Genomic DNA, 12,579 nt, shown 5'->3' on the forward strand with positions numbered 1-12,579 from the left:
CGGCTGTGACATCGAACAGAACCAAACTGCAATACAGTTGGCGTGATGTTGATGTCGAGAAAGTGTCCGGTGAGGAATCAAGTCGTACAACTACAAGGTACAATAAAACTGTTTAATACTGCTGGGCAGACATAATAACTATAGAGCATTTCGGGCGAATACAGTGGGACTGTCTACTGTTGATATTGATAACTCACTGCAGCGGGACACCCCGCTTTGTTTTCGTTGCCCAATTGACACTATAGTCGGTTCATCATGTTTAGAGGGGTCTCTCTGTTCTAGAACGCACTTCCCCAGCTGGCGTGCGGTTCGGTTAATGATGGCGGGAAGAGCTTTTATTTTAAATGTCTATCCCCACTTGGCATGTTTCCGCCTGCCTTTGTGTTGTAGCCTATAATCATGGGGTCCGGTCGGCGCCTTTATGCAACACCCAACTGTTTGCTGTATATTTTTGGCCATGACATCCTCGATCGGGGGACAAAAATCCTCTGCTAGACTTGACTGTCGTTTGCTCCTGGCGCGTTTCTCTCCGGTGATTTCTCCCAACAGGCAGTGTGAACGTGTGCGACCGTAGGTTCTATACCTTTTCTTACTTTGTTATTGCACGTGTACCATACTTTATCTTGACAGGAAGTCCATTCTGGATTGTCTACCGTCTGGAAGGTTAATATCTTGGCTCAAAAAGTAAACTACTTCTCCTCATGAGAGGCCCAGAAAGCCACCGTGCGAAATGTCTTCTGGGAAAACATCTTGCGAAAGCTCCTTTCTCGAAATTGCACGGTGTTGCACGACGTGACTTTTTGTGGAGGCACGTCACTCATTCCCTATTGATTGTTGGCGTATCTGGAGCGTGGCCTAGGAGTGAGTTGGCAACATTATGAGGAAATGTAGCGCGGAGGTACCGTGTTTTCTATGCGCGGTTGTGCTTTCAAAATAGCGTGCCGTCTGACTTTAATCACCTGTCGTCTGGTCCGACGCGTGACGTCACAATTTCGAGCTCTACTGATTGGACAGTTTCGTCTCACTAGAACAGAAAGCAGACTTCAGGGAACGGAAATGGTGCGCGCATGTTTGAGGAACCGGGAGATTACCGGGGAGGAATGTTATGTCAATAAACGTGTCGTGTGAGTCGTTCAAACCGCTCCGTGTTGTTCTATTTTCTTCAGTCTTTTCCGTACATTTTGAACTATGTGTGTAAGCCATATGCAGTGCAGACAAAATTTACAGACTGTACAATTCCCCCCCCGAAGTCGTCCCCGGTCGGGCGATCCCGTCGCCAGCGTGCACGTCCTCTGACTCATCCGTGTGGGTTTCTCCATCCATGCAGTGTCGTTGGTTCTAAGGGTGGGGTGTAATCTAATCGCTTGTTTACGATGGTAGCTTTCTGCACATAACGGTTCTTCCGAATGCGCAAGTGCTATTGGACCTGTTTGTATAATAGTTTCGTCTTATTCGATGTCTCGGTAGCTGAAATTTTTCAGCACCAGGTTTTTTAGAGAGGCAGGTTTAAAAATTTCTTGGGAACAGAAGGGGGGGTTATTATTACGATTACGTTGTAAGAGCTTCGTGTCATCATTGCCGATATGTGCCTGAAGTTGAAATAGCCAAGTCCTGTAAGGGGGTGCACAGGAAAGGGTGTGAATACAAAGTTCGCTTTTCGAGTGCAGCTTCCTGGCTTAGTGTTAGGCTTTCTCGTTCAAATGACTAGTCCAGGAACAAAGTCTGTATTATTATCATTGTCGCTTCAAATTATCGGTCATGCAATTCCCAGTTTGTCGTTAGTGTATGGCTTACAGCGGGACCTACTTCATAAACTTTGGGATGAATTTTCTTTTCTGGTGGTAGCCGTCATTTAGACGATTGTTTACGCTCTCGAAGAAGTCTCAATTCATTTTGACTTTCCTCCCACATACTGTAGCCACTGAAATATAACTCCGTCCTAAGCACAGCTCCCCACCGACATTTCATTTTCTCCTTTTATTGTCTCTTATTCCACACGGGCAGGTTATCGTTTAGTTGGCATTAGCTAGGGTCTCGAATTACATTATTTTACGAAGTTCACTAAGTAAAATATAAGTTGTGTTAACATTTAAAGAACCTCGTTAAACATGTTGAAAATGCACGTAGTACAGTATTCTGAAATATACTAATATCGAGTGGGCCTTCATTTAGAGCAGTTCGGCTTGAGTAACATTGTCAGTAAAGCTATTTGCCAACCTGTTCCGAATCCAAAACAACCAATATGACGGCACCTCAAGTTCTTTTGCTGTTGTCCATGAAATTTTTTGACAACTAGGAACTTCTTTCGTCTAAAATTTATCGAACCACATTGTGTCTTACGGTAGAAAGTGGTTTTATGCAAATTGTTACTTCGCGCTAACAATGGGAGCGCCCACCATTGATATTTTTCCGTCGCAGCACCATTCGTTCTAAGACATCGTACGCTAACAAAGTCTTTTTTTGTGGATTTGGGGACCCGTATCTACTTTCTGGGCCATTTGGTGGAAGAACCATCTTCACCTTGTTCTTGCCTCCATCAACCACATGTGGATGCATCCTTGGAAAGGATTATACTTCTTGTCATACGATCGTGTGACGATATAAACGTCCGCTTCTGGGCGGGCCCCTGTGGGGGTGCTGTACATTGGCCTACGGGATCTGTATGGTCACTTTGAAACGGCAATAACATCGTAGTGAATGAGGCAATTAAACGTGGGACAAACACAACAGAAGCGTCACAATGGCCAGTTGCATACTTCAATAGAGTAATGGCAGACTTCTGAATTGCACAAGAGGACAGCCAGTCGTAGCAGACGACAACAGCCGGTACAGCGCGTGCCGTGTCGCGTTTCATGTCTGCTGCCTACCCGAGCTTGAGTGCAGAATGTTGTAGCCGAAAAAACAATAAACGGGCGGATGACCAGTTCGAGAAGCCCTCATAAAGAGGAGGACGCATGCACCTGTAACTGTCACATCTTTATGGCGCAGGAAAAAAGCGTCGAGTGTCAGGCTCGATTCTTCCGGACTCAAATGCCTCACCAGTTTTTTCTATAGAGTTTACCTCTCTCCCTTTTTACTCAAACAATTCGGACAGGTTTGACTTCTCTCGCTCGCCGGTCATTGTCCAAAGAGGTTCTCTATTGTGCAGGAGTAGCCCCCCCTGGCGGTGCATTGAACCCAGTCAGACATGCTGATAGCTACAGTACGCAATAGTTCGCGGGTCCTTTTGTACGGGCAAGGTACCCGCGTTTCGGAAGCCACGAATCTTAGCCCATCTTGTTTCAGCGGTTGAGGGAGTAATCCACGAAATCGAAACCAAGTTTTATTGACTGACGTTTTCGAGAATGGTCGGATAATCACCTTGTGGCAACGGGGGGTAGTCAGACATATGACCTTTACTAAGCGTAAAGGCCATATCACAATGAGGCACAAAGTCTGACCAGAAATCATTCCTAAGTGTTACCTCCATTCGATAACGCGTCATAGCGGATCTGTGCTGACTACTCTGAAGCTGTGTCATAATGCTGCGTCACCTCTTTTTCGCACGCTATTTGTTTTCTCAATGTTCTCAACTACTCTCTCTCCAGAATAGACCCCTTTCGCGGGACTTTATTTGTAGGCTCTTTTGGGGTTGTTTAGAATTGATAGGGACCGATAACGTTTCCGATAAAACCAGATATCCAACTCTCGAATCGAAGTGGATCGGGTGAAATCTTTGCCCCTGCTGACCAGACAAATTCATGACGCAAGGACAGAAGAATAAATTTTCCAGTACCTGTGCAGTACCAGCTCTCCGAAATGAATGTCTTCGGAAACACCCGCCTGGATGCACGGTTTTTACCCCAAGAATATGTCCCGGACCTACTATTTGGGCTGTTTGTTTTTAAATCATAGGCGGTGGCGGTGTCTTGTCAACACTACAGAGGAAGATTGCGTCAGAGAGAAGGTTGTGGAGAGTGCGATACAGCCATGTTGGGCCCCTCTCCTTTTTGGACATTTCAAGGATAGTAGGACGCTTTGAGTATCCTGCTTTGTTTGTGTGCTGCTCTTTTGAACGAGTTGTCCAACCTTCAGCTCTCTCTACCTATGCCCATGTTCTAAAGGTGCGTCCTCACTATGCCGATCGGCCTTACCTATAGGCATAGTGAGGACACGAAGCGCAAGCCGTGCGAATTCACTGACGTCACCTCTCATGCCATAAAGCACCAAAACACCACTGACGTCACCCCTCGAGAGGACCCCAGCTTCGAAAAGGTGAAATGGTCGCCCCATAATATAAGTCCAGCCAAGTTCGGTTTCGATCTTCGTTCGTGATCATATACTGTTTGGAAGATTGACACGGGGACATTTCACACAATATAACAACTTCGAAGCACCAAATGTACGGCGAATACGAGGAGGGTGAAGATGTGAACAGTACCTATGGTCGCGATTGTGGCGCTCCCCTGTACGTGACGTCGGGGGTGGATGCAGAAATAAGACCCAGCTCATACCTTCCATCTGAAGAAAATTTTGCATTTGACATTCGTTGAACACGTCGGAATTCCTCTACAGCGGAAGGTGGAGTCAAGGGATAAGATATACAGTGAACCCTCGTTAATATGACCCCCGATAACCTGACATACGCGCTTTATGGCCATACTCTTGCGGAACAATGCAGTGAAACCTCCGCAAATCCCCCCCGTTAATATGACAATTCCGCATTATGACCGAAATTTTCGGGAACGACCATGGTCATAATAACGGGGGTTCACTGTAGTGCCTTTTCTCATTCTTTTTTTTTTTTTTTTCGTGTGGACAAGGCATTTCTCATCTTGTATATTTGCAACTTTCCCCTTGGGTAAAAAAGCGATAATAGGTTCCCTCGTACCATCGTTACGTGATGCGCTGTTACACTGCAAAGCATCAGAGGCGAAGGGCTGAAAAAATGGCGGTCATTGATCCGCGGCGGCGACGACGACGGAACGTGCACTACCCATCTGCTGCTCCATCCAGCTGTTGTCCCTGGCGAGCTTTTTTTTTCTCCACTATTCTGGTTCGCTCTTTGGCTTCTCAAACTGTCTGTCGGAGAATTTCGTCTTCAAGGCGAGAAGCGACAGTCTGGACGAGGTGCAAAATTTGTCTCACGTGCCACGGATTTCGGACACGTTGTTCGTATCTCTTCACTCCGCCTGAACCCCAACGTCCTGAAAAGTGTGCGTGCCTATGCGTAGGCTCCCTCAGAGTTCTTCACTTACCTGTTTGATCGAAAACGTATACTCTCGCGGGGCCACTTTTTCTAAGTGTTCTAACTTGGTTTTACTATTCACGCTTTTTCCGAGATTACCCGTTCGTAATGTTAATATAATAATCTCTAAAATGCCCACTTCGTTCTTTATTAATCGGAAATTACTGGATCAAGTGGCACTACACTATTGTATTACCCGACAAGGCTCGTTTGGTGTTAGTTTGAATACCATAAATAGCGGCTTCACCGAAGATACGCGCAGTGCCTTTTCCTAACGAAACTTTTTCGACTAAAAACGCACGATATATACTTGTCGCGATTGCTTTTTTTTTTTTTTTTTCACTGTTTAAAACCCGATTTTTCCTCGAATTTGCTTTCACTCTACAGGTAAAAAGCAGCACCTTACGCCTGACGGGTTCGCCACAAATCCCACTCTCGCATGTGTTGGCGCTAGTATTGCTGCAATCTTGACCAAGAGGTCCACGTCTATTTTCTCGAAGGCCGCACGAGCGATACCGTCACATGAAGCATCATATGTCCTCTGGAAGCATCTCAGCTCATCAGGTCACGTCGGATGCTGTAAAAGGTCACTCCTTTGTGGGTGGGTAAAAGCTGCGCATGGGATGGCTCATTACACCGTGAATCTAAGAATAACTTGGAGGCATTTAATTTACATTAATTTCGGGTCAATCACAACGCTTCCCGCGGTTTATTTGACAAACTGCTACCTAAGAATTGGTTCGGCACTCCTTGTAAGACAGCTTTTACCGCCAGATGCACTCGAAACCCTTATCCTGGAGACATGCTCCCGCCTGTATTCCTGGTCGTATATCTCGTCCCAACCTCATATCTTGGAGCGTAAACTGTTTATTGCGCCGATATGTATAGGGACCCTTTCATCTCGGAGAGTGGCGAGTAGTTGCCCACTCTCCTAATGGGTCTCCACCGTCCAGAATTGTGATGGAAGTCTGCCCAGCGCACGAAATGTAATACAGCCGAGAGAGTGAGGGATATTCGTTTATCCTCCTGTCTACGTCCACATTGAAGCCACTGGATAAATGTGGGGAAAAGCTATTCCATGTAGCTGCTGAGTCTGCAGTGGGGTACAACCATTATCCCCACCAGTGGTTTATCCGGAATCTCAAGCACAGAGGGGTATTCGAAAAATGGGGGAGGGGGTCATTATTATAGTTACGTCATTACAGCTGAACATATCATTACCGACATGTGTCTAAAGCTGAAATCGCGAGGGCACCCCCTGACACAGGTGAAAAAGTTAGGGGGTGTCACTGAATATGTGGGGGGTGTTATGGGGGGGAGGGGGTCTGGTCGTAACGATGTGGGCAATGACATATTACGATGAAAACCCGCTATCACTCGCGGACAACAATTGCGGGTATTTTCAAACGTAGAGATTTTATAGTTTAATAGCATATACCTCGAAAAACGCGGCGCAAAGCGTGTCAAATATAGCATTAGATTTAGTGCCTTTGTTTTTGAGGCAGTTGGATTCAACGGTCGTCGAAGGCTGCCCGTGTAACACGGGTATTAGACGGGTATGACTAAAACCCAAGTTGGAACATGAGGAACAACATTGTCCGGTGCAGTTTGATTATTGTTATCCTCGCACCGCAGGAAACTCCAGATCAAATCAAAATTGCAGCATCGGATTTTGAGACAGTTGGTCTACACCGAGAGGTAGATTTTTTAATCTAGGTCTCACGAGCTACATATGAAACGTTTAAGACGTCAACCGAAGAAAGAATCTGCAGTACGACTGTTGATACACCAGTATCTGTGGACGAAGAGCTCCAGGAAATATCCGCAGAAGGCCAATCCATGCGAAGTGAGCAAGAGATAGAAGATGACGGCAAAGTCCGCATAGTCGAGTGCGTCGTAGTCGTGAAGATGATCCGCATGCTCCTGTGTCCAGCAGGGACCCGGATCCGGAACCAGGTCCTCGTGCCAGTGTAAGTTCAGACCGGAGTCCATGATCCAGCGGACGCGCTTGAAGATCTCCTCCTGGAAAACTCACCATTCTTGGCAAAAGACAAGTGTGGAGGGAGTTTCAAATTATGTAATGGATTTTTTTCTATATTTTTTCGCCTTTTCGTAACTTTTAGTGCTCAAACCACCTTTATTTTGTTGTAGCAACACATTTCCAACAACTATTTTTGCTCAAAACGATCTCGGGCTTGGACACATCTTCAATGTCTCGTGAAGTCATCGACCACTTTTTGGATAGTTTCCAGAGGGGGCCGTTTGAGCCGACCCAAGATACTTGTGCGATGGACCTTTTTCGTAACTACTTATGCGCATGCTCTGTGACCTTGGAGCGGCGGCGCCAGACAAGGTTATCTCCGTATTCAATAGATGGCGCTGGATGGAGCTGACAGGAGTGGGGATAGCGCGCGTCGGCCCTACGTTCCATTATGCTACCCACGTGGGTTTGTTTTGGCGAGGGTGGTTTGCTGGAGAGCCGCTAGGATAAGGTGTTCCACCTCTGTCCTCGTTGGTACCCGTATAGGCAGTCCAGCCTCTTTTTACATTTTATCCGTAAAATATTCGTGTTTAAAACGAGCGAAAAAATCATTTTCATGTTTTTTTCTGTAGTGTTTCCGCGACGTCGATAATTGAAAGCACTAAGCCATGCCTTTCTCATATTTTTCAGGGATGCCCCGGAAGTGAGTGTGGAACTATACTAGATTGCGTGAAAGCGCGGGATAGCAGAATGGGAGATGTTTCAAGTCATTCCATTTGTTCAAAATCTAGAAACGCGCACATTCGTTCAAATGTACGTGGCCGAATTTTTCCATGCAAATGGTACGCTCATTCCACGTCCAAGGGGCCACATGGCTTTAGAGCGATGGACATGATTGGAGTAGGTGCTCATCTGCTGGGCCAGATAAGCCTCCGTCCTGAGAGGCCATGGATATTTCACGGCACGCGGTCGTTTCGAGGTTTTTGAATTTCTTTCGACGAGGGTTATCTCCCATTCTGATATCTCGCTCTAGAACAAAATTTCCTAATTACGGAGCTAATTAATTGTATGTCATTAGCAATTCAAACGTCAGCAATTCCAAACGTTCTTCGAGAGGGCGTCCGCCTCGTCGTGTAGCTCAACAGCAAAGAACGACGCCTATGCTGCTCTCGTAGATTTTTTTATAAGAAAATCTGTATGGGAAAAAACACCCTGTGTGTGTCGACCCACGCAGAAGGCAGACCGACTAAATAAGCTATACGGGAACCGTGCAACTGACCGTACGAGTCATTCTGTGAATATATAGCTGTCTTCGGAGCGTGGTGCGTCGGGGTGACTGTCGGAGAGTTATTTTAAAATCCAAATGGGGGCGGTCACGAGTAGTGGGACAAGATCAATAAGTAGTGTCGTGCCTCATCTTCGTACCCAATTGTGATCGCACACAACATGGATATGAGACAAGATTCCCTCTATCAAATAACCGAAATGCATTCCGTTATGGAGGGACAGCAAATGACGTCCTTGCCTGTAATTCGGGATTGAGGTCTTTCCTGAGATAGAAAACCATCTTGATTTGGATGATTCGTTTCCGTCCCAAGTGGAAGAGTCCCAACCCTTTGAGTTCCTTGTCGTAGCAATGTTCTGTGACGCGGGCCAGGAGCGAAATGCGTTCCATGAGAATGGCTGCTTTTCGCTTTAGCACCATTTCCAGATAGGGTGGAGTGAACAGTTCTTCCCCGTGAACTTCTTCCTGCTGTTCTTCCTGTTCCATCATCTTGAGGACTTTCTGGAAGGCGTAACCCTCTGCGTCCTGCGTTATTCAAATTAGGTTTAGAAAATGGAAGCTAACCGATTCAGGATTAGACATTGTGTACTCGCCTGAATGACTTCAAGAAATCCAGCTGCCTCGAAGACCATGGGCACGATGCCCGACGTCTTTGCAAGGTCTTCGATGGTGTCCAGGCGATCAGTCTCCTCTTTAAGCATCATTGCCGATTCCATGTAGGCGACAAAGGTATTCATCAGTATGACGATCATAAAAAACCAGGTACCGAAGAGGACTCGGTGAGGATTGCTCGTGAACGTCAGGTTTGAGCTCTCCAGACACACAGATGCTACGTACGTCCAGAATATCCTCGACAGACGCTGTTGTCGCTGTCGCTTGGTCAGAGATGGGTCTGGCATCTGAAACGCGCTGTTTCTCAGACTACAATAGTTCTTTCCCGTCGATACAGAAGTATATGAAAGTACGGAGGGTACAGGGAACGCCGCTTTCGATCGGCGTGTGTCCCGCTTGTGCTGCGATTATCATCGTAACGTTTATTTGGGTTTGCGACCATTATGCAAAGGTGTATGCTGGCCATATCACACTCATGTAATGCCGTTATCTAATTGGTACACGCGGAGGTGGTCGCGCTCGCTGAGTGGGGATTTTTCAGTATTGTGGTAAAACAAATGATGACTCACGGAGTCAAGTGGCCAATTTATTGGATTTGCTGTCCACCTTGGCGTGTATCCATGAGATAACGGCATCGCATCCGTGCGATATCGGCCAGCATACACCATTACATAATCGCCCCAAACAAACGACGCCATGAGGGTACCACAGTTGAGGGAAATGGCGAGTCGGACACAAGTGGGACAGTCGAAACACTCTTTCCCTTTATTTCTCCTGTACATTGGCGTTAACCTCGTAGTGGGGCACTTTTGCATTAATGGGGTTGGGGCACTTTGATAGATGTGGTTATCACATCATGAACGCACTGTACTGCGCCCCAGAATGCTGACGAAAAAAAAAAGAATTATTCTTCTACGTGCCGTACTTGGCGAGATACAAGTCCTCGAACATACTCCAGAGCGAAGCGCAGACGTCACAGAGGCTCGGAGCTGCGTCCATTCATATTGGCAGCCATAAACCCGTGACTTCGCGTGCGCTGTGATGTCAGAGCCGCATGAGTTTCGGTATTCGCGGTGCCATTTTTCTACTACCCTCTTCGATGCAAAGAACAGTGTTTTACGTTTATCTGGGATAACCTGTGGCAACCCCTTTAATCAGAAGCCCGGTAACGTCTTCGCCGCTGGAATTACTTTACACGACCACCATGCTGCGACTGATTTCGTGTACACCCAGCCAGCTGTCCTGACGCAGCTATCGCACATTTTTCTCGTATATTTACCTGCTTTCCGTATCATATTTGCTCTCGGGATAATATATGAAAAAGCAAACTGTATGTTCGTTTGCGCGGTCTTAGTGAGGGCGTCGTACTGGAAATCAGTCTTTCATATACGTTGTCGCTAATTTTCAATATATCTCAAGCTCGGACAAGTGAAAACTAGCCCCCCCACGAATAATTGTGAAAATTCGACGTACGATGCATTCAATAATAACTGCAACGAAGGCGACGAAACCGACGAAACAGAGTAGCATCATCCAGACATTGACGTCGAAAGCAGAGACGTAGCCGTACACGTTTGATTTGTGTTCTTTCTCAACCCCGCTCAGGATGACCATGTCCTCGTCCGCGTATGGAGGTGATGGGTTAGCGATGGAAGCATCCTCTTCCGTTAGCACGAAGGGTCCCATGGCCAAGTCTGCTTCCTGCGAGGGCGTTCCTTTAATGCATCTGTCTAAGAGTTATTTAAGAGATACTTACGTGTCTGTGGAGCAATCCCATCATCCCTGTCCATCTTCCTTCAGGGTCCATGTGTCCCCATTGGCGGTCGGCAGGCTCCACCAGGACGTACCTGAAGACGTTTTCTGTCAGTTGCAAATCTGTCTCCATTGCACGATTTGACACAAAATAGACGTTTCGCCAAAGGGTCGATTCCTTCTCACGTATCTCCTACCTGGACTTGTGGACACGAGTAAATATGCGCTCTCAGAACAAGGATACTGTCGTTACACATTTTGAGGGATATATGCTGTGCCGAAAAGGTTATAAAGTTAGACCCCATGCAAGGGTCTAACAATACCACATGCTCCTATCGAAAGGTGTAATAATAATGATGATGTTGATCGGGGCTTTCCGTCACGAGCCGACTGTGAGCGACGCCGCAGTGGTCGGGATTAATTTTTCCCACCTGGGGGCCGAAATCTCGACACATGGTACACGACAGTTAACGTCCCGCGCGTGTCTTAGCCACGTGTACCCTTCCATCAACTTGTCCTCGGCGAGGTTTGAACCCGCGATCTTGGGATCTACCGACTTCGCCACCGAGGGCGGCGAAGAGCATTTGCGAGAACCCTACCCTCCATAAAAGTTGCACCCCTTGTGGTCTTGAGCAAGGAGGTAACGTACGCATAAGGTGGTTACCACCCTTTTTTCCCTGAGAGTGTGACGGGTCAGATTAGCGGCTTCTATTTTTCCATATTAACCGAGTAATTTCGTGGAAGGAATCGCGCGAGAGGTGCTTTGGTTTGTGGACTGGAGCACTGGTGTCTATCACGTGCTTACTTCATATTCATGGACTGCAGAATGTAGTCTATCATGGATCCCGTGATGCCCTTCAAGCGAAAGTTTCCATCTTTGGTGGGGACGTTGAAGATGTACGGGTACCACTGTGAGGAAGAAAACGGACTGTTGTATTGACTCATTTTGTCTCGCTATTGGTAGCAACGTGCAGTAAAGGAGATCATCCAAGCTTCAAGATTGTCCTGGAACCGACTTTTTCGTGTTCCGATGAGTTGGCCTTCTGATTGCAGCCCCCATCAACACAATTTTCGACTCATGCCTCAGCAAGTCAGTGGAATTCGTTAGCCTGAACTGCAGCTACCGCTACAACAAGTAAGCATTCAGACTGGGGGGGGGGGGGGGGGGTTTACACGAACGAGTCAGACCCAAAAATTATATTCGCAAATACTTTCAACTTACCCCAACATTTGCCAGTCGTAACGTGATGTTTTCAAACTTCCTGAGAGGCATAGCTGAACGTGTATGCGGTCCGTTTCTAGCTCCACTTTGATAAGCGATCTCGTAGCACGGGAGGCGGTCTTTCAACGTGACTTTTTTTTTAAGTTCTCGTACTTGGTCGTTGCGTGAGGAGGTAGAATTTAGGCAGGACACAGCATGTTCCATAATCTCTATGGAAATCTGTATGGACACGAAAAGATGGCAGTGCTTATGCTGTTCATGGAAGCAGCTTCACGACCACCGCGAGGAACGTAGCTGAAAATGTAGAGAAATGTGGTAGATGTGTGAGTAGAACCGTTAAGGATCCTGCGTCTTTGAATCGTTACTTGAGGGTCTTATGACGTCCGCTTCGTTTTGCACCTTTGAGTGCACATGGTCTGGCCCTTGAGTGAATGTCTTTGCATGTTTTGCGGAATAGTGTAATTGTAGAGCGCACGTGATCGATGGTTTCGATGGCACTT

At 46.8% G+C, this 12,579-nt stretch overlaps 2 protein-coding genes across 2 annotated transcripts in view; one reads left to right on the plus strand and one right to left on the minus strand.

Moving 5' to 3' along the window:
• Positions 1-12,579, plus strand: part of LOC135370036 (uncharacterized) — a 32,022-nt gene that overhangs the window by 606 nt on the left and 18,837 nt on the right. The window lies entirely within an intron of this gene.
• Positions 6,931-12,404, minus strand: LOC135370667 (glutamate receptor ionotropic, kainate 3-like). The gene is made up of 7 exons (XM_064604454.1): positions 12,080-12,404; positions 11,663-11,766; positions 10,862-10,952; positions 10,579-10,806; positions 9,087-9,392; positions 8,734-9,018; positions 6,931-7,249 (listed from the first exon to the last, which is right to left on the minus strand). Exons 1-7 carry the CDS (start codon positions 12,281-12,283, stop codon positions 6,977-6,979), a joined length of 1,491 nt encoding a protein of 496 aa, XP_064460524.1. The 5' UTR covers positions 12,284-12,404; the 3' UTR covers positions 6,931-6,976.

Source organism: Ornithodoros turicata, chromosome 10 (assembly GCF_037126465.1).
Source record: "Ornithodoros turicata isolate Travis chromosome 10, ASM3712646v1, whole genome shotgun sequence".
Taxonomy (NCBI): Eukaryota; Metazoa; Arthropoda; class Arachnida; order Ixodida; family Argasidae; genus Ornithodoros; species Ornithodoros turicata.

Coding starts and splice junctions, on each gene's coding strand:
- LOC135370667 (XM_064604454.1), bottom strand. CDS start 12,283: ATGGAACATGCTGTGTCCTGCCTAAATTCTACCTCCTCACGCAACGAC. Junction 10,953..11,662: donor CTGCAGTCCATGAATATGAA/GTAAGCACGTGA, acceptor AAACGTCTTCAG/GTACGTCCTGGTGGAGCCTG. Junction 9,393..10,578: donor CAGTTATTATTGAATGCATC/GTACGTCGAATT, acceptor AGCGCGTTTCAG/ATGCCAGACCCATCTCTGAC.